Here is a 27,361-nt window from a genome sequence, read left to right on the forward strand (position 1 = left end):
AAATCAGCAACTTTGAAAAGGTGCCTGCACTACTTTGATGCAACCTTGAGTGTTAAAAGTTGACTCAAAGCTGCACTCTAGCCTAGTAGCTACGTTTCCATTAGTGCGACTCCTAAGTTGTGTGATTTAGAGTGTGACCTTGAGTGCAGCTTTGATCCTACTTTACACACTCTGGATCAAAGTTGCATCAAAGTAGTGCAGGTATCTTTTCAAAGACGCTGATTTTCAAAGTGGCATAGATGAGAACGGGTGCCATTGAAATCAATGGGCTATAACTTGTCATGCGACTTTGTCTCCAAAGTTGCATGACAAGTTGCTCTAGTGGAAACGGAGCCTAAAAGTCATTACTCACCTATAATGAGCAATAGGAATGGATCTGTATCCTTCCAAACTTTCAAAAATTATCCTTTTGTACCTTATTTCTTTCAAATATTTTGCCGGTCACGTGACCTCTCTTGCTAGCCGAAAAGAGGCTGTGAACAATAGGAGGGGTGGGGCTGGGCAGGTCTAAGCATGCCTGTCTAAGAATGACTGACAACCTTTTCAGGAAGTGAAAGACAGCTTAGCAAATTCAGATAAACGGAGATAGCGTTGTCGGTGAAGAACAGTAAAGGGCCATACACACTATAAGATTTTCTGAAGACTTTTTCCTTCAGACTTACCAAAACCATATAATATGAGGTCAAACCTAAACACTTTCAATTTGTATGCAATCTGGCAGGCTCTTGCACTACATAGAAAAGGTAAATCTGAAGGAAATCTAACCACAAAAGTTGGATAGTGTGTATCCAGCTATAGAAGCTGATTGTCTAGTTTAGATACATTTTTCTCAAAGCTACACAAGCAGCTAGCCAGAAAATGAATACTATCAAAGGTGAAATTAATTTCCATACTATTAGGAAAAATCTAATTTCTCTTCTTTAGTTCATTGACGGACACAGCTCCTGGTATTCAAAACCATTGGGTTATACTGACCCCTACAGGAGTAGGACACTATGCAGAAAAGAATTCTGGCTACACCCATGGGCAGTCCCAGGGGGTATACTCCCTCTCTGCTATAGCCACTCAGTTTTTTTTTCTTCTGCCTAGTCAGGAATAAGAACAGATTTCCTTGCTGGGATCTTTGGTCCTGACAATTTTTTAGATTTTTTTTTTTCAGATCATTTTTTTTTCTCCTGGATTTTTCCTGTGAGATCTACAATCAACTGCCTGGGCAACGGGCTGGATAATCTAGATCCAGTGGTCACCCCGGTCTTGCCAGATCTCATCTCCGACTAGGTCAGCAGCGACATAGCCCCACTGGATGGGGACTTGCCTAGGAGTTAAACGCCTCGCCTCTCGGCCTGAGTCGCAGCGTTCCTCCTGGCCGACAGATCCCCCATTTAGATGGAGAGGGGTTCTGTCTGGAGCGGTGCCCGTCTGGTTCCTGGTATGGTGAATAGCTGTCCCTCCACTCCCCCGGGATGGTTTTGGGATTGACGTGGGCCCCTCCTTGGGGCAATTAAACCCCCGGGTTCCCCTCCTTCCCGTCAGGCACCCCCTCCTTGCCAAGTCCCTCATCCTGCCCCCCTCCAGGCTGGGGCTATTTGGGTGGTCTGGCCACCTTCCTGGGATGGGGGCAGGGTACTAACTGTCGATGGGGGCCAGGGTGGTGCATCGCTGGCGACCGGACGATCGACTGTGAGGAGGAGGGAGGTGTTGTACCTGGTGGGGGTTCCTGCCAGGGTCCCCTTTGAGGCCTGGCCTTCCTCCCCGAGTCCCTAGAAGCCTTGTGGGGCCGGTGTTTTGTTGTAGCCTGTGTTTCTATACACGGCGGCCATGTTTGTGTAATCCGGTTTGTCATTGGAAATAGCGGTGGCCATAACAGTGGAGCCCTGTGGGCAGCGATTTCGGCAACGGGAGCCCCTCCTCATTCCATGTGCTGACTCCTAGATAATTTTACTTCCTGATCACTGCTTGTGTAGTACAGATTCTCCTGGTGGTTGCAAGTGCCTGTTTCTGTGGGTGGGGAGTCTGGTGGGGTCCTCCACCTCTCCGCTGAGGATTGCTTGGTCCTTTGTGCCTGGCGATCTGGTGGTGCTGCCAATGCAGTGGGGGTTGTCCCTTAGCAGTGTTTTAGACTTTTTGTGGGGGCCCCCTGGTGACTCATGAAGTTTTTGGAGCACATTTCCCCACCTGATCCTCTCTCTGAGGCTACGGGGCCCTCCGCGTCCCAACCATCCTTCCATGCACTGAAGGTGGTTCTGGAGTCTCTTGTGTCCCAGGTGGAGGGTGCTTGCCGGCAACGGGCAAGAAAAAAATGATCCCGCCTTCCCCTACCTCATCTGTCTTATCAGATCCTGAATCTGATTCGGCCGCCGTGGACGTAGGTCACCCTGCTGGGTCTGCAACCAGGCGCCTCTGATTCCTCCACGTCTGCAACCGCGCATGAAAAGGCGCTGGTGGATGCACTGATTGTATCTGTGCACGAGACCCTGAAGATGGGAGGACACAGCTGAAGCTGCGACGGTGGCGCAGGTGCCCTTAGGCACTCACAAGCCATCCAAAGCGGCAAAGGTGTTTCCATTCCCTGCCTATTTTGACAGAATTGTCGCTAAAGAGTAGGGACAACCAAAGCGTCCCCATGGGGTCCCGAAGCGCTTTACTAGGTGTTACCCCTATGAGGCGTCCCTTCTTAAGAAGTGGACTGTGCCACCGGTGGTGGACCCCTCCGGTTTCCAGATTAAACCAGGAAACCAGGATTCCAGTTAAAGTGTTCCTGGCCTTTTAGGATCTGGCTGACCGTAGGAGGGAGGCTATGGCCCGTACTATGTACACTCTGGCTGGTTCTGCAATGAGGCCGACATTCACCGTTGCCCTAGTGTCACAAACTCTGTCCGAGTGGGCTAAGCTCCTACGTCGTGACCTGGAGAGGGAACAGCTCCTCCCTGCCTTTGCCAAGCTGATGGACCAGCTGGCCCAGGGGCTGCAGTTTTTCTGTGATGTCTCTTTTGATGTGGCTCTCCTCCCTCTTTTGGCAGTGGTGCTTCGGCGTGTTTTCTGGCTCAAGTGCTGGTCTGCGGATCAGACTTAAAAAAAAAAAAAAAGTCCTTGACTGATCTTCCTTTTCAAGGAAATCGCCTGTTTGGAGCAACCCTTGGTGACATAAAGGTCTCACAGGGGGGAAGAGTACTTTTTTCCACAGGCTACTAAGGCAGGGCTTCCCAAACTTTTTTTGGGCCGAGACCCACTTGCTTGTAATTGAATATTTAAAGCCCTACAGATTTTCTTGGCGCTATACAGTGGGTACGGAAAGTATTCAGACCCCCTTAAATTTTTCACTCTTTGTTATATTGCAGCCATTTGCTAAAATCATTTAAGTTCATTCTTCTTCCTCATGAATGTACACATAGCACCCCATACTGACAGAAAAACACAGAATTGTTGACATTGTTGCAGATTTATTAAAAAAGAAAAACTGAAATATCACATGGTCCTAAGTATTCAGACCCTTTGCTCAGTATTTAGTAGAAGCCCCCTTTTGATCTAATACAGCCAGGAGTCTTTTTGGGAAAGATGCAACAAGTCTTTCACACCTGGATTCGGGAATCCTCTGCCATTCCTCCTTGCAGATCCTCTCCAGTTCTGTCAGGTTGGATGGTAAACGTTGGTGGACAGCCATTTTTAGGTCTCTCCAGAGATGCTCAATTGGGTTTAAGTCAGGGCTCTGGCTGGGCCATTCAAGAACAGTCACGGAGTTGTTGTGAAGCCACTCCTTCGTTATTTTAGCTGTGTGCTTAGGGTCATTGTCTTGTTGGAAGGTAAACCTTCGGCCCAGTCTGAGGTCCAGAGCACTCTGGAGAAGGTTTTTGTCCAGGATATCCCTGTACTTGGCCGCATTCATCTTTCCCTCGATTGCAATCAGTCGTCCTGTCCCTGCAGCTGAAAAACACCCCCACAGCATGATGCTGCCACCACCGTGCTTCACTGTTGGGACTGTATTGGACAGGTGATGAGCAGTGCCTGGTTTTCTCCACACATACCGCTTAGAATTAAGGCCAAAAAGTTCTATTTTGGTCTCATCAGACCAGAGAATCTTATTTCTCACCATCTTGGAGTCCTTCAGGTGTTTTTTAGCAAACTCCATGCGGGCTTTCATGTGTCTTACACTGAGGAGAGGCTTCTGTCGGGCCACTCTGCCATAAAGCCCCAACTGGTGGAGAGCTGCAGTGATGGTTGACTTTCTACAACTTTCTCCCATCTCCTGACTGCATCTCTGGAGCTCAGCCACAGTGATCTTTGGGTTCTTCTTTACCTCTCTCACCAAGGCTCTTCTCCCCCGATAGCTCAGTTTGGCCGGACGGCCAGCTCTAGGAAGGGTTCTGGTCGTCCCAAACGTCTTCCATTTGAGGATTATGGAGGCCACTGTGCTCTTAGGAACCTTAAGTGCAGCAGAAATCTTTTTGTAACCTTGGCCAGATCTGTGCCTTGCCACAATTCTGTCTCTGAGCTCTTCAGGCAGTTCCTTTGACCTCATGATTCTCATTTGCTCTGACATGCATTGTGATCTGGAAGGTCTTATATAGACAGGTGTGTGGCTTTCCTAATCAAGTCCAATCAGTATAATCAAACACAGCTGGACTCAAATGAAGGTGTAGAACCATCTCAAGGATGATCAGAAGAAATGGAAAGCACCTGAGTTAAATATATGAGTGTCACAGCAAAGGGTCTGAATACTTAGGACCATGTGATATTTCAGTTTTTCTTTTTTAATAAATCTGCAACAATGTCAACAATTCTGTGTTTTTCTGTCAGTATGGGGTGCTATGTGTACATTCATGAGGAAGAAGAATGAACTTAAATGATTTTAGCAAATGGCTGCAATATAACAAAGAGTGAAAAATTTAAGTGGGTCTGAATACTTTCCGTACCCACTGTATAAATGCTAATAATAATAATCTTAATGCATATTTTAAAGGGAGGAGGATGTTAAATTAAAAATATAAATTTACTGCTTTTAAATTTATTATTGAATAAACTTGCCAAATGTTCTAAGTGAGGGGTCAGAAATCTGTGGCATATAAGCAGAGTTGTAAGTAATCAGCACCCTCTTAGACAGTATAAGGCAGGCAGAGAACAGAAATCGACCACCCCAGGACAGTGATCAGCAGGCTATATGGCACTCGCCCTCCTTCCTCTCCCAATGGTCCACAGTGAAGGTGAAGCCCCTATTTGCCTTCTCCAGGGCCCAGCACACCTCACCCAGAGTCTCCATGATGAGCTCTATGCTAGTCTTGGTGCCCTGGATCTTCTCCTTCAGATCCTCTACGGGGGGTCACAGAAGCTGCCATGAACTCCTGACACCGCCGGGCCACCTGGTCCTCCTATGACACAGAGGCTGCCATCTCTACCCACTATAGCTGAGAGAATCCCGCCGCCAGTCTAGCCACCACCGCTGCCGCCAGCAGGACCAAAGAGCTGGCTCTGCACCCCATGAACATATCCTACATAACAGCCCACATACGTACTCACTGATGCAAGTATCCTCCTCGCGGGAAATGCGGTAAACTGCGTGGGCGGGGTCCTGAATCCATCGCGATTTGACTGCTCTGGCTCTGTTTTTTGTGTGGGCTCGCACAGCACAATTTAAGCTGGCCCGCTCTCAGTGATTTCTGGCTCAGCGCGACCCACCAGTGGGTCCGGACCCACAGTTTGGGAACTGATGTACTAAGGGCAAGGAAACTCGTTGTAGATGTGGGCCTTCCTTCTCAGCTCAAAAGAAGTTTTTTCATCCCTCAGGTTCGACTAATAAGGGCTCAAAGCCTTTCAGGGCCTCTTCTGAAAGATCCAATTGAAGCTGGTCTGGCAAGCCAAGATCGGGCTTCTCCAGACCCGGGGACTAGACTCCTTCTGCATGAAGGTGCACCCTCACCCATATCAGGGGTGTGGGGATGTCTTTGGTTTCCTGACCCGTGGACTTCTCGGGTGCAAGACAAGTGGGTCCATGAAGTCATTCAGTCCGGCTACAAGATCGTGTTTCGCTCCTGTCCCCGGCAAGGTTTTTTCTTTCCAACTTGCTACTGTCCCGAGACCGCTTACAGGGCCTGTTTAGGGCGGCACAAGACCTGTTCCTTCAAGGGATGATTGTTCCCGGTTCCAACCTCGGAACGTTACTCAAACATTTTCACAGTTCCAGGAAGGAAGGCAAAGTGCGTCCAATCCTGGATCTCAAGGCGCTACACTGCTTTGTGCGGGTACAGAAGTTCAGATTGGAGTCAATTAGAATGGTGGGATCCCTGCATCAGGGGGATTGCCTCACCTCTGTTGATATCAAGGATGCCAGCCTTCACATTCCAATATGTGCCGGTCACCAGTGTTTTCTCCACTTTGCTGTGGGAGAGGAGCATCATCAGTTTGTCGCGTTAACCTTTGGTCTTGCATCTGCTCTTCGGTTCTCTGCAAAAGTGTTAGCCCCGGTTCTAGCTTTGCTACGTCAACGGGGGATTGTGGTACTGGGCTACTTGGAAGATTTCCTTCTGCGAGCGGAGTCTACCTCTGCTCTGGTGGAGAACTTGGAGATCACAATACAAACTCTGCAGGATTTCAGCTTGATTCTGAATTTTCAGAAGTCTCCTCTGGTTCCATCCACAGCTGGACTATCTGGGCCTGACTCTGGACTCGGCCTTAGCAAGAGTGCTCCTTTCTCTGGACAAACCCCTAAAATTGCAGGCTGCAATTCGCCTCCTGCTGTCCAACAAATGGTCATCCCTCCGTACTTTAATGCCAGTTCTGGCCCTGATGGTGTCTACCTTCGAGGCTGTTCCTTTTGCACAGTTCTATATGAGGTCCCTGCAAAGGGAAATTCTGACCAAATGGGACAAGTCTCTGCAGTCTCTGGACAATCAGATCTGGCTGGGTCAGGGCACGAAGGAGTCCGATATGGTGGCTTCGTTCTCCGGCGCTTTAGCTGAGAAATTCCTTTCTCCTCTTGTATTGGACAGTGGTCACCACGGATGCTGCTTGTCCTGCAGGGGAGGTGTCCTCGGCAAGTAAGTAATCTGCTCAGGTGATCCGGACGCTGGAGGAGTCCAGACTCCCGATCGATGTCTTGGAACTCCAAGCGATCAGGCTGTGTCTGGATTATTGGACGCATCGCTTTCAGGATTGTCCAGTGCGTATTCAATTGGAACAATGACGTGGCTTATGTCAATCACCAAGGGGGCACAAGAAGTGTCCTGGCGGCTCTGGAGGTAGCAGGCATTCCAAGGCGGGCAGGACGGTTTGTTCAAGGCCTCTCCGCTGTACACATTCCCAGGGTGGAAAATTGTCAAGTGGATCACCTCAGTTGGCAGGCGTTGGACCACGGGGAGAGCTCCCTTCGTCCAGTAGTGTTTCAGCTTTGTCTCCGGTGGGGCACCCCCGAGGTGGATCTGTTGGCGTCTTTGCTCAACAAAAAGGTGGAAAGGTGCTCGGTCAAGGGATCCAAATGCCACAGATGAGCTGGTAGCCCTGTGGGGTCAGTATCCTCTGATTTACGCCTCCCCTCCTCTCAAGCTTCTGCCAAGACTTCTACATAGGATGTAGGCAGAAGGGATTCCGGTCATCTTAGTGGCTCCGGACTGGCCTCGTCCGGCTTGGTACGTCGATCTAGTGTGGTTGGTCGCCGACGTTCCTGTTAATTGCCAGGTGCCAAAAGATGGGGGTGTGGAGTTGTGATTCCTACACTGTTGAAAGCTAGGAAATCTACTACTAGGCAGATCTACCATTGTACTTGGAAGACGTACATTGCGTGATGCGAGTCTCTTGGGAGTTCTTCCTCGCTCGTTCTTGGTGGCTCGGATCTTGACCTTCCTTCAACAGAGGGTTGAACAGAAATTGGCCTTGAGTACTATCAAGGGCCAGGTATTGGCTTGGTGGTCGTCTTCCAACGACCTTTGGCTACCTTGGCCACACACTTCCTGGTGCGTACGTTTCTTCAGGGTGTCCGACATTTGATTCCTTCAGTGCGGACTCCGTGCCACCTTGGGATCCTAATGTGGTGCTTTCCGCTCTACAGAATTCTCCCTTTGAAAATATTCGGGAGATTCCCCTGCTTGCGCTGTCCCAGAAGTTAGCCTTTTTGGTGGCTATCACCTCTGCATGCAGGGTGTCGGAACTAGCGGCGTTATCCTGTCGTTCACCTTACCTGGTGATTCACAGGGATAAGGTGATTCTTCGCAGCTGTCAGTTGTTCCTTCCAAAGGTTGTCTCTGATTTTTCATTTGAATTAAGACATTGTGTTCCCTTCCCTGTGTCCCAGGCCTAAACATCCAAAAGACATTGCCTTGCATGCCTTGGATGTGGTCCGGGCAATTTGGGTGCTACGGAGTCTTTTTTTCTGGAAGTCAGATTCTGTCTTTGTGCTCACGGATGGACCTCGAAGGGTTGTCCGCTTCCTCTGCGACCATTTCCAGATGGATCAGAGAGACGGTGGTTCAGGCCTATTCCATCGGGGTCAGGTTCCTCCTTTATCTGTCAAGGTGCACTACTAGAGTGTTTAGTGCCTCCTTTGCTTTCCGTCATCAGGAGTCCGTTACGCAGGTTTGCAAGGCAGCAACCTGGTCGTCGGTGCACACTTTCACAAAGTTCTATAAAGTGGATGTGTTGGCATCTGCAGATGCTTCTTTTGGCCGCAAGGTTGCTTTTTTAAGAGGACCTGATCCTCTTTGAGGGGGTGTTTTTTTTTTTTTTCAGTTGGCCTCCCAGTTGGTTGGTTGAGCTGTTGTTGCCTGTTTAGCCTTGGATTTTTTGTTCTCACCTCCTCATGTTTAACACTGGTTTGGGATGTCCCAATGGTTATGAATATCAGGAGCTGTGCCTGTCAATGAACGAAAGAGGAAATGGGATTTTTGTCTTACCGTAAAATATCTGATGTTCATTGACGGACACAGCACCCACCTCTGTTATGATTCTCCTGACACTGTAACAAAACTGAGTGGCTATAGCAGAGAGAGGGGGTATACCCCCTGGGACTGCCCTTGGGTGTAGCCAGAATTCTTTTCTGCCTATTGTCCTACTCCTGTAGGGGGCAGTATAACTCAATGGTTATTAATATCAGGAGCTGTGTCTGTCAATGAACATCAGAGAAATGGATTTTACGGTAAGACAAAAATCCTAATTTTTTGACTAGAGCTTCCCTTTTAATATACAGATCACATAAAAAAAAAGCAGCATGCCAGACCATTGCCCTTTGTGGGGAAGCAGTGATCTGATTGTAGAGGTATGACAAGCTCCCTATTAAGCAATTAAGAAAGCTCATGCTTTTGGCTGAATGGAGAGCTCTGGCTGTGGCTTAGCAGAGGGTGTGACCTGCAAAAGAAATTGCTTCCCCACAGAGCAAGGGTACTGTTCTTAAGCTGCTGGCAGGGAACATGCTTTTCTACTCAGGCTGTGGCTGCTTTTTAAAGAAGGCACACTGTAAGACTTATGTCACAATAACTGAATAATATACTGATACTGCTAAATTTTGTCTGGGAATCTTGATTTCAAATACCTCTGGAAGTGGTTAATTGGGCACACTAAGCATTCTGGTCCTTGTTGACGGGTAAGAAAGGAGAAAACAAAAGTCAAATACTTTTTGACCTTTAAGTACCAGTAAACTTGCATACCAATGTATGTGATAGTTTGGCATCTATTCTATAATATCTTTTACATTTTACCTAACTGGCATTCTAGTGTGTTTTTGTATATTGAAATTAAAGTGTATTCTTTCCAAAATAATTGCGCCTGAAAAACTGCTGCGCAAATACCGTGTGACATAAAAATTGCAACCTCCACCATTTTATTCTCTAGGGCCTCTTTTAAAAATATATAATGTTTGGGAGTTCTAAGTAATTTCCCCAAAAAAAAACTGATTTTTACAAGGCCTGGTCTTCAAGTGGATATTTTGGGAAAATCAAACCGCTATTTTTTTGTACTTGCACTGATGTTTTTGTTTTTTGTTTTTCTGTTATGCCTTGACTAACTCTTAAGTTTGCATCAAGTTAAATGATTGCATTGTGGTGAATTTTGCCTATTTGTCTTTAAGTTGACAAGGCCTCAGGATAGTAAGCTTGAACAATTTTGGATTGATTTCAACATTGGAAGTAATTGCATTTCATTTTACATACAAAACCCAAAGGTAAGAAATAGAAATTAATAGACTCTCTTGAAATATTGGCAACATTTAACAATAGTGCCTGGTGAACCAACTGTGTGACAGTCTGTTTAATAGCAAAGGCTGAGATTACCATTCCTGATTTCCATTGAAGGAAACCAGTCCCGCCCCTCTGGTCATGTTCTTAGTACTGCTTTGTTACAAAACTAAAGCATGCTGGGAATAGGAGGGGTTACCCTGAACTGACATATTTATTTATTTTCTTTTTTTTGCCAATGTCAAATCCTCATATTGGTGGCAATATCACCTGAAAGTCTCTGAATTCATGTATCCCTCAATGGACTATAATCTGTGAAACATCGAGCTACAGCTGCATGATAAATGGTTGTGTTGATGCTTTCTGGAACTTATTTTGAGTTCCTTCACTGGTCCAAACCACATTTTACTTCAATCTAAACTCCATAAGCCTGCTTTGGCATTCTTATTGACTTGTTTGCAGAGAAAAGCAGTTCTGATGCAAACAAAACCCATGTACACAGATTCTTTGCCTGTAGGTGTGGTCGGGATGTAAGGCTATTCGGTTGCATGATGCTGGAGCTTTGATCCTGTCTACACTCCTTCAGCCCTATCTGCTTCTCCTATCTGCCTCCTGTGATTGGGTATGGGCCTCTGGTGAACTAGCAGCTGCTACCATCAGTTTGCATGGCCCGCTCCACTCTTTCCCAGCCCTGCACTCCCTGCCTCCTTCATCCGCAGCCATCTTGCCCACATGGTCACCAGCTAGCACAATGTCTGCAAGTACACACATTCTATGCCTGCCCCGTGTCTTTCCTTGTGGAACATCTTCTGGAAATGGGAGTTTCTAGCCTATCCCTGTAAATGTTCTACTTTTTAACATTTACCTTGAACAAGTTTCTGTTCGGTAAAACCTGTTTATCTATATCGTTCAACAACAAATCAAAAGTAAAGCAACAGAAGGCTGAATGATTGAATCAAGTATTTATTTTTTGTTGATTTATATTTGGTAATAAGTATAAACATCTATTTTGTTTTACTCTAGGGAGTTCTTTGGGATTCAGTGAGATTACTGAAAGATTCTATAGCTGGTTACAACCTGCAAGGTACTTTTGATTTCTCAAATTATGCCATAACAGGAAACCAAGGCCTAGCCATTAACAGCCAAATGTTTATAGGCAAAACTTCAGATTTGAGAATATGTTGACCATTATCAAGAGCTGGCATCTGGATAATGTGACATGACATTATATTTATAGGAAAAGGGAGCATGTGAACCACATTAAAAAAAAAAAAAAAAAAAAAAAAAAAAAAAAGTTGTCTCTTTCAGTTATAAAATATTGTTTCTCTTGCGTCCTCCGACAGTCGCCACCCACTCATACAGTATTGACTTCATCTCCACAAGAGTAACTAGGCATAAGACTTGTTAAAAAACAAAGCATTTACATAGACACACCTATGGGGGCTGTCCCACTGGTCCAATACCCCCCTGCAATCAGCCATCCCAACTCAGTTTGTCTTCTGCCTAGTTAAGGAGTAAGATGGGCTTCCCTGTGCTGGGGCTACAGTCTCAGCCTTTCTTCTATTTTATGATTTTATTTGTTGCAAATGTGTTTTTTCTTTGCACTACTAGCTGTTTTTTGTCAGCGTTAGTCGGATCTTCGGATGAAGACGGCGTTTGCAGAGCTGGGAGTCGGACTCTCCTGTGTCACTTTAGGGTGCTATTTGGAGGTACAGACACGTGTGACGACCGCTGCAGGATTAAACACCGCCGGTCCGCCATTTTAGGTGTGGGCAGCATGTCTGGCTTCACTGTGGGCACTTATACAGCATTGTATGTGGTGTGTTTTGGTGCCTTGCGGCGCCATCTTGTGTGTGGCAAAAGTTTCTTTCCGAGCACATGTCCGCGGCCATTTTCCCGAAGCCTCCCATACTTTCTATAGGCAACCATTTTTCCTTGGCCTGCAGTCTCAGTTCAGTCTCCTGCGGTGACATCACTTCCTCCTGTTCAGAAGAGATCGGCTGCGGTGGTAACACTTGTGGGGGTCTGTCTGCTGTCCTTTTTTTGTGCAAATACTTCTGGCTATCAGTTTATCCTGCTCAGGGGTCTGTTTGTCAGTCTTGTAGCGGTGTGCTGCGGGGGTCCCTAAAAAAAAAAAAAAAACAAAAAAAAACAAAAAAAAAAAAACTTTTTTTTACTATAGAATCTCAGGACAGCAAATTTCCCACAGCCTTAGTGGGGGATTCAGGTTCCTCTGAATCTTCTGCTCTGTCTACTTTGTCTGCTGCAGTGGCGACTTTGGTGTCCAAAGTGGATATTCTAATGACTGAACGTGCTGACAGAAAAAGGCCTCGTTTTTTCCTTGTCTTCTGATTCTGAATAGGATATGGTTGCCGTAGGTGGCGTGCCCCTTGAAGGGTCTCGCTCTTCTCTGTCTGAGGGGGAGGTGGAGGTTGCAGGGGTGGATGATTCCCCCCCTGGGACGGCCGAGGACCGCGCAGCTATTTATGCGCTAATTCTTGTCATTAAGGAACACTACATTTAGAGGATGAGCCCAATCCTCCGGGCATTGTGTCCTCTTTTGGTACACCCAGGACCTGCAAGGCGGTGCAGGTGTTCCCTTGCCCCGCTGAGTTTCACGCTACTGTGAATGATCAATGGCGTCATTTAAAACGCACCTTTGTGGTGCCTAAGAGGTTTCAACTCCTTTATCCCTTTGCGTCTCCTACGGATTTGCGCTGGTGTGTGGCCCCTCAGGTGGATCACACTGTGGCCAGATTGATTAAGGCCACTCTGGTACCCACCGAATATTCTCCGGTGTTTAGGGATCCTACGGAAAGGAGGATGGAATCCCCTGCCCGCCATGCCTACATGGTGGCGGGTTCCCTGCTAAAGCCTATTTTTGCCTCTGTCATGGCGGCTCAGGCTGTGGCGGATTGGACCAAGGTGCTAAGACTCACCCTCGTGGCTGATTCTGCTCCCCCTACTACCGTGGCGATGGTGGACCAGATCTATCAAGGAGTCATGTATTTGTGCGATGCGGCCTTGAATGAGGCCCCGTTAGCTGCGCGCCTGTCCAGTGTCGCAGTGATTAACCATCGCCTGATATGGTTGAAAAGCTGGTCGGCTGACCAGACTTCAAGAAAAACGGTGGCTGACATCCCCTATGCGGGGTCTCGCCTGTTTGGGGAATCCCTAGATGAATTGGTAAACGGGGTCACTGGGGGCAAGAGCACTCTGCTGCCCCAGAATCCTAAAGGCAAGTTTTTAAGCGGTAAGCAGGGCCCCTCCTTTAAACCAAATCAGGGGTCCTTTCGTGCCTTCAAGGCACAGAACAAGGGGAAACCCTTCAAGGGCCAGAGAAAGCCCTGGGCAGGCAAACCGAAATCTGGCCAAGCTAGTGCGGCGGCCCAGTCCGCCTCTGCCTGATGGGGCGCCCTCACCCGTTTCAGGGTTGGGGAGACGTTTGCGCGGTTTCCTCCAGCCTTGGCTGCTCCGAATTCCAGACCGGTGGGTTCAGGAAATCATTCGATCAGGTTACAAGATTGAATTCCTTTCGCAGCCGGTGGACAAATTCTTTCCCTCAAATCTTCATTTGACCCCAGGGCGTTTACAGGACCTGCATCAGGCGGTGCGAGATCTCCTCACCCAGGGGGTGATCGTCCCGGTACCTCATCGGGACAGGGTTCGGGGGTTTCCTTCCGGCCGTTACTGTGGACAGTACTTACCACGGATGCCAGCCTGTCGGGCCTGGGTGGAGTCCTGGGCAACCTGTCTGCCCAGGGCACTTAGTCAGTGGAGGAATCCTCCCTCCCCATAAACATATTGGAATTGAGAGCGTTCAGGCTGTGCCTGTTCCATTGGTCGGACCGTCTTCAGGGCCGCCCTGTACGGGTGAAGATGGACAATGCCACTGCGGTGGCTTGCATCAATCACCAAGGGGGCACCAGGAGTGCCCGGGCGGCCCAGGAAGTGACCAGCATTCTGTCTTGGGCCGAGACTCATGTCCAGGCAATATCGGCAGTTCACATCCGGGTGTAGAGAATTGGCAGGCCAATTATCTGAGCCGCCAGACCCTGGACCAGGGGGAATGGTCCCTGCACCCGGAGGTATTTCAAATGCTGTGTGCGAAATGGGGATCCCGGATGTGGATCTGTTCGCGTCTCGGCTAAACCATAAGGTGGAAAGGTTCGGGGCAAGAATGCGCGATCCTCTGGCAGTCGCCTCGGATGCACTGGTGGTGCCTTGGCATCAGTATCATCTGATATATGCCTTTCCTCCGATTCAGTTGTTGTCCAGGTTCCTTCGCAGGTTGGCCTTGGAACCAACATTGGTGATTCTGATGGCGCCGGACTGGCCACGCCAGTCCTGGTACGCGGACATCGTTCACCTGGCCGTCGAGCCTCCATGGCGGCTACCAATGCGAGAAGATCTACTGTCTCAGGGACCGATCTTCCATCCTACTTTAGTCGCTGGCTTTAACGGCATGGCTGTTGAAAGCCAGGCCCTAAGACAGGGGTCTCTCCTCGGAGGTCATTCCTACCTTGCTCAAGGCTAGAAAAGCCTCGTCTGGTAAGATTTTACCCTACGTGGAAAGCTTATTTTGCCTGGTGTGAGTCCAGGGGCTTCTCTCCTCGTTCATACTCGGTGGCGAGAGTGTTGGCTTTCCTTCAGTCTGGTGTGGACCAGCGCCTTGCGTTGGCCACGATTAAGGGCCAGGTATCTGCTCTGGCTGTCCTTTTCCAGCGCCCTGTGGCATCTGATTCTTTGATTAGCACCTTCATTCAAGGTGTGCGTCATTTGGCCCCTCCTTGAAGGGAGCCCTTACCTCCATGGGAATTGAACTTGGTTCTGTCCGTGTTACAACGTTCCCCGTTTTTAAAACATCAGGGAAATCTTGTTGACTCTGCTGTCTAAAAAGGTTGCCTTTCTTGTGGCGATCACTTCTGCTCGCACAGTGTCGGAGTTGGCGGCCTTGTCTTGCCGCTCCCCTTACCTGGTGGTTCATAGGGATAAGGTGGTCTTGCGACCTAACCCGTCCTTTCTTCCAAAGGTGGTTTCCTTGGATGTTGTCAGGGCGATCAGGGTTTACCTGTCGACTGAATCCTTTCGGAAATCGGATTCTTTGTCCTTCCTGAGGGACCTCACAAGGGTATGGCTGCGTCTGCGGCGACCATTTCAAAATGGATCAGGCAGACAATTGTACAGGCCTATTCGTTGAAGGAACGGGTACCGCCCTTCCCTGTCAAGGCGCACTCTACCAGAGCTGTGAGTGCGTCCTGGGCCTTCCGGCATCAGGCTTTGGTGGCCCAGGTGTGTAAGGCTGCGACTTGGTCATCAGTGCACACCTTTTCCAAATTCTACAAAATTGATCTGGCATCAGCTGATGCCTCCTTTGGCCGCAAAGTTCTCTGTGCGGCAGTACCGTGAGGGGACCCTGGTTTTAATCCGGGTCCCTGGCTGTTGGGGTTGTTTATCCCCTTGGTTATTTGCTTTCCTGGGTTGTTGCTCCTGTTGAGCCTTTTTTGTTACCCAGAGGGTTACCTTTCTGTTCATGTAAGGTTCCTTTCTCTGATGTGGGTACTGCGTTGCCTTTCTGACGGTTGCGTTGCCCACCCCTCATGTCTACACTGCTTTGGGACATCCCATTGGTGAAGACTGTATGAGTGGGCGGCGACTGTCGGGAGGACGTAAGAGAACTGAATTTTTGTGAAATCTTACCGTAAAATTGTTTTCTCGGAGTCCTCGACAGTCGCCGCCCCCGCCCCTCTATTGGTGTTCTTATAGACTTAACTGCTTGCTACCAAACTGAGTTGGGATGGCTGATTGCAGGGGGGTATTGGACTAGTGGGACAGCCCCCATAGGGGTGTCTATGTAAATGCTTTGTTTTAACAAGTCTTATGCCTAGTTACTCCTGTGGAGATTAAGCCAGTACCCATTGGTGAAGACTGTATGAGTGGGCGGTGACGTGTCGGAGGACTCAAAGGAATTTTACGGTTAGATTTTAAAAAAAATCTGTTATATGCAAGGAGTTGCATATACAATATTTTTAACTTGCATATACAATATTTTAAAAAAATCTTTCAAGGAGAAATCCTTGATGAAACCTGCCCCAGAGCGCTCTAGACCTCAGATTGAAGAGCAACGTTCATCTTCCAACAGGACAACGATCCTAAGCAGAGTCAAGATAACAAAAAGGTTTGGCTATGGGACAACTCTGTAAATGTAATTTGAGTGGGTGAGTCACCCAACCAGAGCCCAGACTTGAACCCGGTTGAACATCTCTGGAGAGATCTGAAAATGGCTGTGCACCAACACTCCCCATCCAACCTGATAGAGGTTGAGAGATCCTGCAATAAAGAATGGGAGAAATTGGTGTGCCAAGCTTGAGGCTGTAATTGGTGCCAAAGAAGGTGCTTCAACAAAGTATTAGCATAGACTGTTAATACTTATGTACATTTTTTTTTTTTTTTTTTTAATAAATTTGCGAAGATTTCAAATATACTCCATTCACATTTGGTATTGCAGGGTATTGTTTGCAGAATTCTGAAGAACATAATGAATTTAATTCATTTTGGAATAAGGCTGTAACATAACAAAATGTGGAAAAAGTGAAGCACTGTTAATACTTTCAGGAGGCACGGTACTAATATAGTGTAGTATTTTATTACTAGTTGAAAACAAATGCTGCTGCATAAAACAGTGGCCAAACTTACAGAAATGGCCACCCCTCCTTGCACGAGGAAGCGGCGGCGATGTCAGCATGTAGGTACCTGCTGGCGCGTTTCGTGCATATACACTTTCTCAAGGAATCTACCCATCGATCACGTCAGACAACAAACCCCCTTAAATAACTACAGTGGTGGAAATGGAAAAGTGCTTACCCGCAATTTTCCAAATGTTACAGCCGCCATTATGTTGCTGCTACTCATTCATGGGAAATGAAAACAAAATTTAAATAACATACCACTGTCACCACCTTTGTCAGGGATTATGTTGAATGCCTATTGGCATCAGCGTACAGGATACAGAATGTCCATGTCGGAAACAATACATTGGTAGAACTACTTGACTATTAAGGGACCATTTGAGGGAGCATGTATACAACATAAGAGGATATTTTTATGTAATCTTTATCTGAGATGCCTAAAATGTAGGTTTAAATCTTTTTCTCCTTTTTTTAACCTAAATTTTTTTTATATTTTTTAAAATTTCGGGTTTTCCAACTGATCCATATCGTTTTTATATAGTGACTACTCAATATATATATGTGTGTGTGTGTGTATGTGTTATATATATATATATATATATATATATATATATATATATATATATATATATATATATATATATATATATATATATATATATATATATACACCGTTTTTAAGTGTATAGTATATTGAATTCCTTTTTAAAATTTTCTCTATTGTTTATTGGCGGGGGCAGTCTTCTGATCTCCATATCAGTAGGATTATACTGCCCCCCTACAGGAGTAGGACACTAGGCAGAAAAAAACTCTGGCTACACCTATGGGCAGTCCCAGGAGGTATACCCTCTCTACCTTTTGTCCGTTTTATGAAATCTGCCTAGTCAGGAGTAAGGACCTAGTTCCTTGCTGGGATCTCTGGTCATGGCAAAGTTTTTTTTTTTTTTTTTTTTTTTTTTTTCTAGATTAGTTTTTTCTAGTTAACTTTTTCTCCGTTTTTTTTTTTTTTTTTTCCCTGTGAGATCTGCAAGCAACTATGCTGGATCTGAGTGACTGGCTGGATATATAGATCCAGTGGTCACCCTAGCTGGACCAACGAGCACACGCAGACCTTAGCTTCGCGACATAGTCCCACTGGACAGGGGACTGGCCTCATGAGTTAGTCTCACCAGGTCACATACGACCGGGTCTAGGCCAGAGTCGTAGTGTTCCTGTTTGGCTGATCGATTTCCCCCCCCCACTTTGGTGGAGAGGGGTTCCGTCAGGAGATAGTACCTGCCTGTTCCTGATATGGTGGGTAAATGTCCCCCCCCCCCTTCCCCTGGTGGGTTTGGGGTGAAAGCGGGCCCTCCTTAGGACGATCGGACCCTCGCAACCCCGGGTTTCCCTCTGTCCTATCACGCACCCCCCCTCACTACTAGGAGCTATTGGGATGTTTGACTACTCCCGGGGGCTGGGAACGAGCTTAGGCCGCAGGGGGGGGGGGGGGCGGGGTTTCTACCGGTCACTCCAGGGCCCATCTTCCAATCGATCCTGTCCAGGAGCCTGGGGGTTCCCCATGAGGGTCGCCGCCATTTTATTGTAGCTACATGTGCTCGGCTGCCATCTTGGTACACCCGGCGCCATTTTTCGGTGGATTTCTATTGAGAATCACTGGCGGACATGTTCTGGGAGTTCCTAGAGGCATTTTTTTCTGGTGGTGGAGCCCCTCCCTATACCCTAGTGCTGGCACTCAGATCTTTCTCTGAGGATCGAAATCGCTGCAGAAACGCGCTGTGCAGACATTCTGGGCCTTCCTGGTGCATCTTTGGTGAAGGGTGGTGAGTCTAGGGGGTTTCTCTCGCGCTCGCTCTCTCTCGCTCTCTGCTGGGGGGGGGGGGGGTGTTAGTGCACTCTGCCTGACCTCTTGGGGGCGCTGTAGCGTGGTTGGACGTTCTTAGAAAATAAAAAAAAATGTTCTCAACTTTTTGTTGACGGGTTCCCCTGGTGCACCATGGACCTTGCAGAACAAGTGTCCCCACCTGACCCCCCTCAAGGAGGCCGCAGGGCTCTCCGGATCTCAGCTATCTATAGATGCACTTTTGGCGGTCCTGGAATCCTTTGTGTCCTGGGTAGAGTTGGCCTTTAAAGGGAGAGATGCTAAAAAACGCCCTCCGTCTGCCCCTGCCTCATCTGATATGTTAGACTCTGAATCTGATTCAGCCACCACAGATGCAGGTCTCCCTGCCGGGTCTACTACCTCACACCCTGTCTTCTCTGATAGTGAGGATGACGCCTCTCCCTCCACCACCGTGGAAAAAGTCGCTGGTGGACGCACTGGTTGTATCTGTGTGTGAGACCCTGAAAATGGAGGACGCAGCTGCGACTGTGAATGAGGCGCAGGTAACGTTTGGCACTCACAAGCCAACCAGAGCAGCAAAGGTTTCTCTCTCCCCCGCGTATTTTGACAATATGCTCAAAAAAGAATGGAATTGCCCAAAGCGTTCCCCTGGGGTACCTAAGCGTATTGCTAGACGCTACCCCTTTGATGAGTCCCTTTATAAAGAAGTGGACTGTTCCACCTTCGGTGGACCCTCTGGTCTCAAGACTGAATAAAGCTACCATGATCCCAGTGGAGGATTCACCATCCTTTAAGGATCCGGCGGATAGAAAATTTGGAATCTGTGGCCCGCAATATCTACTCCCTGGCAGGATCTGCACTAAGACCGGTGTTTACGGTTGCCCTTGTCTCGCAAACCTTGACTGAATGAGCTAAGTTGCTATGCAGTGACATGGAGGGGAAACAACTTCCCCCTGCCTTTGCGGAGCTGTTGGTGCTGGGGCTGCAATTTGTTTGCGATGCCATGCTGGATGCTGCTCCCATTTTGGGCCGACTGTCGGTTTGGGCAGTGGTCCTCCGCGTAGCAGACAGGGCCCCTCATTTTTAGCACTTTTTTTTTTTTCATCCCTCAGGGTCAGTCATAAGGCAAAGTCCTTCAAGGCCCCCTCGGGTGGTTCCAAGCGAGCCTGGTCTGGCAAACCAAAGTCAAGTTTCTCCAGACCTGAGGACAAGGCCCCTTCGACATGCCCTCACCCGTATCTGAGGTGGGGTGATGTCTTTGCCGGTTCCAGGACCTGTGGCTATCCCGGACACAAGACAAATGGGTTCACAAGGTCATACCAGAGTGGTTCCTACTCTGCTTAAAGTGAGGAAAGCGATTTCTAGGAAGATCTATCTTCGTACATGGAAGTTATATATTGCGTGGTGTTGAGTCTCTCTTGGGGTTCCCCCTCGCTCTTACTTGGTGGCTCAGATATTGGCTTTCCATCAACGGGGAGTTGATCAAAAGTTAGCCTTGAGTACTATCAAGGGTCAGGTTTCAGCCTTGGCAATTTTCTTCCAAAGGCCATTAGCCTCTCATTCTCTAGTACGTAACTCTATCCAGGGGGTGAGACACTTGGCCTCTCCAGTGTGACCTCCGTTGCCACCTTGGGACCTTAATTTTGTGTTGTAGTTTCTCCGGAAATCTCCTTTTAAAAGTATTCAGGAGATTCCCCTGCTTTCCTTGTCCCAGAAGGTGGCTTTTTGGTAATTTATTACTTCTGCGCCAATGGTGTCAGAACTGGCGGTGTTGTCCTGTCCTCCCTCTATGGTGGTTCACAGGGATAAAGTGGTACTTTGTCCAGATCCATCCTTCCAAATGTGGTTTGCAGTTTTCACTTGAATGAGGACTTTACCCTGTGTCCTTGGCCAAAACATCCTAGGAAAATTGCATTACATAACTTGGATGTGATTCGGGCAATCAGGGTGTACTTGGCGCTTACTGAGTCTTTTCGGAAGTCGGATTCACTGTTTGTGCTCACGGATTGCCCAAAGAAAGAGCTGCCTGCACCTGCTGCGACTATTTCCAGGTGGATCAGACAGACAGTTACGCAAGGTTATTCGATTAAGGGTCAGGTTCCACCTTTCCCTGTTAAGGCACATTCTACTCGGGTGCTTAAGGCTTCCTGGGCTTTTGGCCATCAGGCATCTGTGCTTCAGGTTTGCAAGGCGGCTACTTGGTCGTCTGTTTACACTTTCACAAGTTTTACAAGGTGGATTTGCTGGCATCTGCAGATGCCTATTTTGGCTGCAAAGATTTGCAGGCTGCCATTTTAAGGGTGTTTTTAGTCTCCCTTGAGGGTGTTTGATGTTTTTTCAGGTGGGTCTCCTCTTGTGGTTCTGATGAGTCCTATGTTGCCTGGTTGGCTATGGTTTAGCCTTGGAATTATTTTTCTGCTGTTCCCACCCCTCATTTTTACCCCTCATTTTTACGGCACTCCTTTTGGGATGTCCCTACTGATATGAAGATCCGAGACTGCGTCCGTCAATGAACGATAGAGAAAATTGGATTTTTGTCTTCCTTTTCTTAGAAGTTCATTGATGGAGGCAGTACCCGCCCCTCTATTTGAGTTGGGTTGGTATTTTCTCTGACACTGCTTTGATGCAAAACTGACATCCTATAGCAGGGAGAGAGGGTATAACCCCTGGGACTGCCCATAGGCGTAGCCAGAACTTTTTTCTGCCTAGTGTCCTACTCCTGTAGGGGACAGTATAACCCTACTGATATGGAGACCAGAAAACTGCATCGGTCAATGAACTTTAGAGAAAAGGATTTTACGGGAAGACAAAAATCAATTTTTTTTTTTTTTTTGGATTATGCTTGTTCTAAAGAAACTTTTATAAACAGATTGAAATATAAAGGCTCTATAGCAACAATTCCTACACAATTAGTTCCTGAGTGTTCCAATACTAATCTACCTAATGTAGTTGTAGGAATGGTTAACATGTAAATGGAGGGTTGTTGGTACTAAAGCTAAACTTTCTACTAAAATTTCAATGAAATTCTAGCATGGTCGCTTTTAATCATACTTTTTTGTTTTTGCATCAAGTATTAAAAATGTAATTCATTTTTGTAACCAAATACACATTTTTTTTTTTCCCCTTTAGAAGTAGGCGATCAAAAACAATTGGACATATACCCCAAAACACATATTTTAATTAATACCAAGGAGACAAAACATGTGAAGATTTATTTTGAAAAAGAGCATGACATTGAGAGTGCCATTCTCAAAACCTATGGGGAGGAAATGAAAATGGTAAGCTTGATTTTCTGCTATAGGTTATGTGGGAAGTGTATTATGTGTAGGTATATAAAATCTTTAAATGATTGGGTCACACACTTCAGGTAAATTTCCTGGAAGTCTGACAGCGGCGGAGTGTCATCACCAGTAAGAAAATAGATGCTAAAAAGGTTTTACAATCTTAACCAGGGCACCAGAACAGTTTCAGTAAAGACCCGTTCCCATTTAGTGTAGTGATTGGCAGTTTTCGTCACGAACGCCAGTCACCGCTGGGGCACATAGAAAGCAGTTGTTTTCTATGTGCCCTGTTCACACTGCAGCCCAGCCAAGAGGCGCCTTGCAGTGAGTTGCAATTATATTTATACAGGATTTATATAGCACCTATAGTTTGCACAGCTCTTTAATACAATTTAGTACAGGAGGAATCTGAAGGTCCTGCTCATAAGCACTTACAATCTTGGGAGGGAGGGTCAAGTGATACACAAGGTAATAGCTGTGGGGGGTAAGCTAAAATAACAGTACAGTTAGGTGGTGGCAGAATAGGCTTCTCTGAAGAGAAGGGTTTTCAGGGATCGTCTAAAAGTGGAACAGAGTAGGAGAAAGTCAGACAGATTCAGGGAGTAGTTCCATAGGATGGGAGAGGCTTGGGTAAAGTCCTGGAGGCGAGCAGGGGAGGAGGTGACAAGGGAGCTAGAGAGCAGGAGGTTTTGGGAGGAACAAAGCGAAGGATTAGGTTGGTAATTTGAGACTAAGTTAGTGATGTTGCTGGGGGTGGCATGTGTGATGGCTTTGTAAGTTAATGCTGACATGCTGCATTTTATTGCAGCGCAGAGGAAGGCACTTCATGTCACCACATAGCAGCTTCACGCATCCTACTCCTGTGCAGGGACATGAAGTGTCACTTTGTGCACTTCAACTAAAGTTGGCAAAAAACATTTAAATTTCTATAACATCGCCCCTACCGATACCTCACTGCAGCCAAAGCTGACAGCTGCCCGCACACCAAGCTGCTGCATTTCAGTGTATCGGCAATGTGAAGAGGCCTCAAATCTAAGTTCATTAATGAGTCCATAAAATATTCTGGTACAAATATTTTTTTTTCAAGTTTTAAAAGGATAAAAATGAAGCATCCAATCTGCCCATGCAGAGGCTTGGAATGACAATAGAAAACGAAACGGAGCTTCATGTATTGTCAAACAAAAAGGAACAGTAGCAATAATTATGTTCAAGGAGCATGAAGAGCTCAAAAACAAGGTCCAGAAGGATCCCTAAAGGATATCGGTGTCAAACCTGGACAGGCCAATTCTCTGAGAATTGTGCTATATAGGTCACACATTCAAAGAGTGCACGAAAATCAAGTAGAACAAAAGAGGGGCAAAACCCTAGGAGGAGGAGAAAGAAGGGAAAGGGATAGGAGAAAGGGGGAGCCAGTAAAAGAGAAAAGAGGGAGGAAGGGCAATGTGGATATGGACTCGGGATAATCAGGTGGGGGCTGTCACGGGCATCCAACACTAGCCAGAGGAAGCCGGGGAAAGGCATATTACATAGTTGCATAGTTAATGAGGTTGAAAAAAGACATCAGTCCATCCAGTTCAACCTATGATGTGTGTGTGTGTGTGTGTGTGTGTGTGTGTGTGTGTGTGTGTGTGTGTGTGTGTGTGTGTTTGATGTTAACTGTACATTGTATACCCCTGTACGTTGTGGTCTTTAAGGTGATTGTCTAATCATTTTTTGAAACTATGGATACTCCCTGCTGATATCACTGCTTGTGGAAGAGAGTTCCACATCCCCACTGCTCTGACAGTAAAGAACCCCTTACGTGTTTTAAGGGTAAACCGTTTTATCTCCAGTTTTAGTGAGTGTCTTATTGTATTCCCTTTCTTGAATGAAAGATATATTGAAGACAAGGCTCCCAAATCTTTAGAAAGTTTAGTGTGAGAGTCTAGACATCTGTTCGTTAAGCATTAAAGCAGTCATACGGTCTCGAACGCCCCCAGTAAAAAAATATGTATTCATGTACATGTCTGTATTTGAAACAAACTATTTTCTGTCAGAACAGGACCCCTTTCAGCTGACCAGCTTAGCCTTATGTCCTCTGTATTATCTTCTGCTATCAGCATGTGGTTTCATCAGTGACTATGAAGTCATAACAGAAGTGTTCCTTATGCCCCGTACACACGTGCAGATTATCTGCAGACTTTTGTCTGCAGACTTACCAAAACCATATAATATGAGGTCAAATCTAAACACTTTCAATTTGTATGCAATCCGGCAGGCCCTTGCACTACATAGAAAAGGTAAGTCTGCAGACAAAAGTCTGCAGATAATCTGCACGTGTGTATGGGGCATTAGACTCTCCTTTTAAATTAATATCTGTGATCAGTGGCTCATAAGTCACTAATTCATTTATATGGCCCTCTGTGCCTTTCAATGCCTGATGCTCTCTTCCTCCTCAGTGTGCTTTTAATAGAGTAGAGTAGTGTCACTGCTGCGATGGGGATAGCTGGATGAGCTGAGCTGCTGAGGAAACAAATTGTGATACCCTTCCTCTTCTGCTGTGAAGGGTAAGGATTAATTATTCCATTGTGCCTTCACCTACAGAGGTCAATGAAGCATGGTTTTTAAAGCTCATTTATTGCTTGAAAAAAATCTTTAAATGACTGCATGTCCATGATCTGGCCAAAAGTTTACGTTTTTTTTTTTTTGGGGGGGGGGGGGGGGGAGAGAGACGAAAGGGTGATGGGTTGGTGAGTAGACACCTTACCAATGCTTTGGAGCATTTAGTATAATTTTAAGTATACAAAAGGCTCTTGCTTTGAGACAATCCTTCATGCAATTGTATTCATGTACTCTACACATTTTGTGTTTGTTCAAGATAATCAGAAATCAAGATGCCAAAAATGAAAGTGCAAGTCAAGCAAATTCTCCAACTTCTAGTGGTAAGCTGAGCTTTTGCTGAATTGTTACGTATTATATGTAAGTTTAACTTTCTAAAGTCGGTCATAGACTGTTGGAATCTCGGCCCGTTTCGAAGGAACCGGCCAAGATTCGAACCATGTATGTGCAGGCTGAATGTACCCAGGTTGATTGATCAATCAACTTGGGTACAACCAGCCTGCCGGATTTTACATGTGATTATTGCAAGTGGCTGTTATAACTGCTAGCAATATTCACTATCTTCTCCCGGCAGGGACTGCTTTCGTATCCCCTCCTTCACGTGCCAGGAAAACGCAATGGCTCGGCAGAATGGATTCTCACTTTAGCACTATCTGTGATTATGGGGGAATTTTATGAATTTCTTTCCTGCAACCCGTGGTTGCAGGAAAGAAATTATCGGTCTATGGCCTGCCTAAACGCAATGCTTTATATCAGGGGTGTCCAACCTTTAACCTTCCTGAGCCACATTACAAGAAGAGGAATTGTCTTGGGCCGCATATAAAATAAACCAACAATAAGGATAGAAAAAGAAACCGGTGTCTGAAAGTATCCTAGGCACCACATCCCCAAATAAAGCCCATAACTGAGGTAGATAATGGGATTTAAGGTGCCACACACAAGATTTAATATAAAAAATCAATTTTTATTGTAATCATTAGAATATTTTATCAGATAAAAACATTTGTAAACAACTTCTCTATACAGTACTGTTACAATATGTTCATCTCTACATCTCTCTGGCTTCTTCAGAAGATCTTGCTAGAGTATTGCATAACGGTTCACTACAAAAAATCAATGTATTAATACACAAATACATCAATACAAAAATGCCAATAAATCTACATTTAAGCAATGAATCGTATTTGCTGTTCAGATAAATCTGGATAATTTAAAGCCACATTGTAAATGAGCACACATTCATGGGGAGACTGGGGGAATCCCCTCTCAATTGTTTTGTCAATGGATGACTGTTAGGAATCCAATATTATATGTTGCACGTGGATATCCGTAACCATAGAGGGCAAAACAGGAGCCCAATTGAAAAACCCACAGCCTGAGGGGGGGGGGGAAGAGACACACCCTAAGTAGATTGACAAAAAAATACTGAAAAGTGTCTTCTAAACCTTGCAAGGGGAAAGAAAGATCTCAAATCGATAGGAAATAATTTCCAAAGTCGAAGTTTGAAATCACTATACAGATTCAAAAAATCCGAGAATGAAGTTGGGGATCTGTGTCCAACCAAAGATCTTCCATTGGTACTAATACTAAAACCAAGATAATAGTAAAGTATTAGGTATAATGTCCCTTTTTAAGGGCTCTTTCACACTTGTAGTCCTTCAAACGGACTCCGCTTTTCTCAGCGGGGGATCGATCTGCCGATCCCCCGCTGAGCAGGAGGATGAGAGCTGTGTCTCCGCGCTCTTTCTATTATAAAAGTAAGAGGGCAATATAAAGCTAGTGCAATATTTGGCACAGTTTTTGATAATCTAACACATCAATGTCTGGTTAAGTGAATGAAGTAGCAATTCTCAATGAATTCTCAAGGTGCGCATCAGAAATTTTGGCTCTAATTTTGCCCTTCTTGTTCATTTTTTGAAAATAGTTACTCACAAATATACTGTAGGTGTTGCAGAAAACTGATGACCTGAATAGGGCGTGACTGTAAAAAGTGGGAGACTTTTCTTTGGGAAGATAATACTTATAAAAGTCCAATAAAAAGACACGGTCAAATTTTTTTGTCCACGTGTTCACAAAGTGTAAACGCATTTTTACAAAAAATTCCTACCCCAAAAAAACTATTTTTAAGTAAGTTTACGATTTTTCGTTGGACTGCATTTATTGCTGTCTTGGGCCAAATGTGGCCCGTGACGGGGCACAGATTGGACATCCCTGCTTTATACATTTAGGTGTTGATTTGTTTTATTTTCTTTGAACAACAATGAGGCCTTCCTTTCAAGCTTTCAGTATTGGAATTAAAGTCTGAAACTTCAGCAGGAAGTTCTATTATTTAGGTCATTTTCAGATTTTAGGACCTGTATATGGAGTAACCTTCTGCTCACAGGACCATGAACTTTAATATTCTACTGCACTAGACTAGACTTGTGTCTATAATTTTAAAGTCTGAGAATAGAAGCTAGGACCTCTCAGGTACTAAAAAGGGGAAACATTAGACAGAACTCTGTGCTAGCATCTTGTTTCAAATTTTTTTCTTTAATTTTTCCCAAAACACTCATACAAATCTGTCCAGTGGTGCTGCAAAATATTTTCCTTCTGGGAAGTCTCTACATGGAAAAAAACATAATTTATTGAGTAAGGTGAAGCTCGACTTCCATTATCCAATTTTGTGTAAGCAAAAAAAAATGTAATTGGGTATTTGCAAAGCGAAGCTAAAGGAAAATTCCTTTGCAAAGTGAACAGGCTTTTTGCCTTTAGTAAATCCACTTAATAGGTGTAAAGGTCCGCCATCCGTTCAGGTTTAGT

General features: G+C 46.0%; 1 protein-coding gene across 1 annotated transcript in view; it reads left to right on the top strand.

Annotated features, from left to right (window-relative positions):
- SYCP2L (synaptonemal complex protein 2 like) overlaps positions 1-27,361 on the top strand; it is a gene marked incomplete at its 5' end in the record, with an annotated part of 320,901 nt that overhangs the window by 65,574 nt on the left and 227,966 nt on the right. The window contains 4 exons of the mRNA XM_082258962.1: positions 10,046-10,138; positions 11,175-11,235; positions 21,810-21,958; positions 24,819-24,879. Of these exons, the coding sequence (XP_082115088.1) occupies positions 10,046-10,138; positions 11,175-11,235; positions 21,810-21,958; positions 24,819-24,879 (364 nt within the window). The remainder of the gene's footprint in view (positions 1-10,045; positions 10,139-11,174; positions 11,236-21,809; positions 21,959-24,818; positions 24,880-27,361) is intronic.

Source organism: Pelophylax lessonae, assembly GCF_965119305.1.
Source record: "Pelophylax lessonae genome assembly, chromosome: 5".
In the NCBI taxonomy this organism is placed as follows: domain Eukaryota; kingdom Metazoa; phylum Chordata; class Amphibia; order Anura; family Ranidae; genus Pelophylax; species Pelophylax lessonae.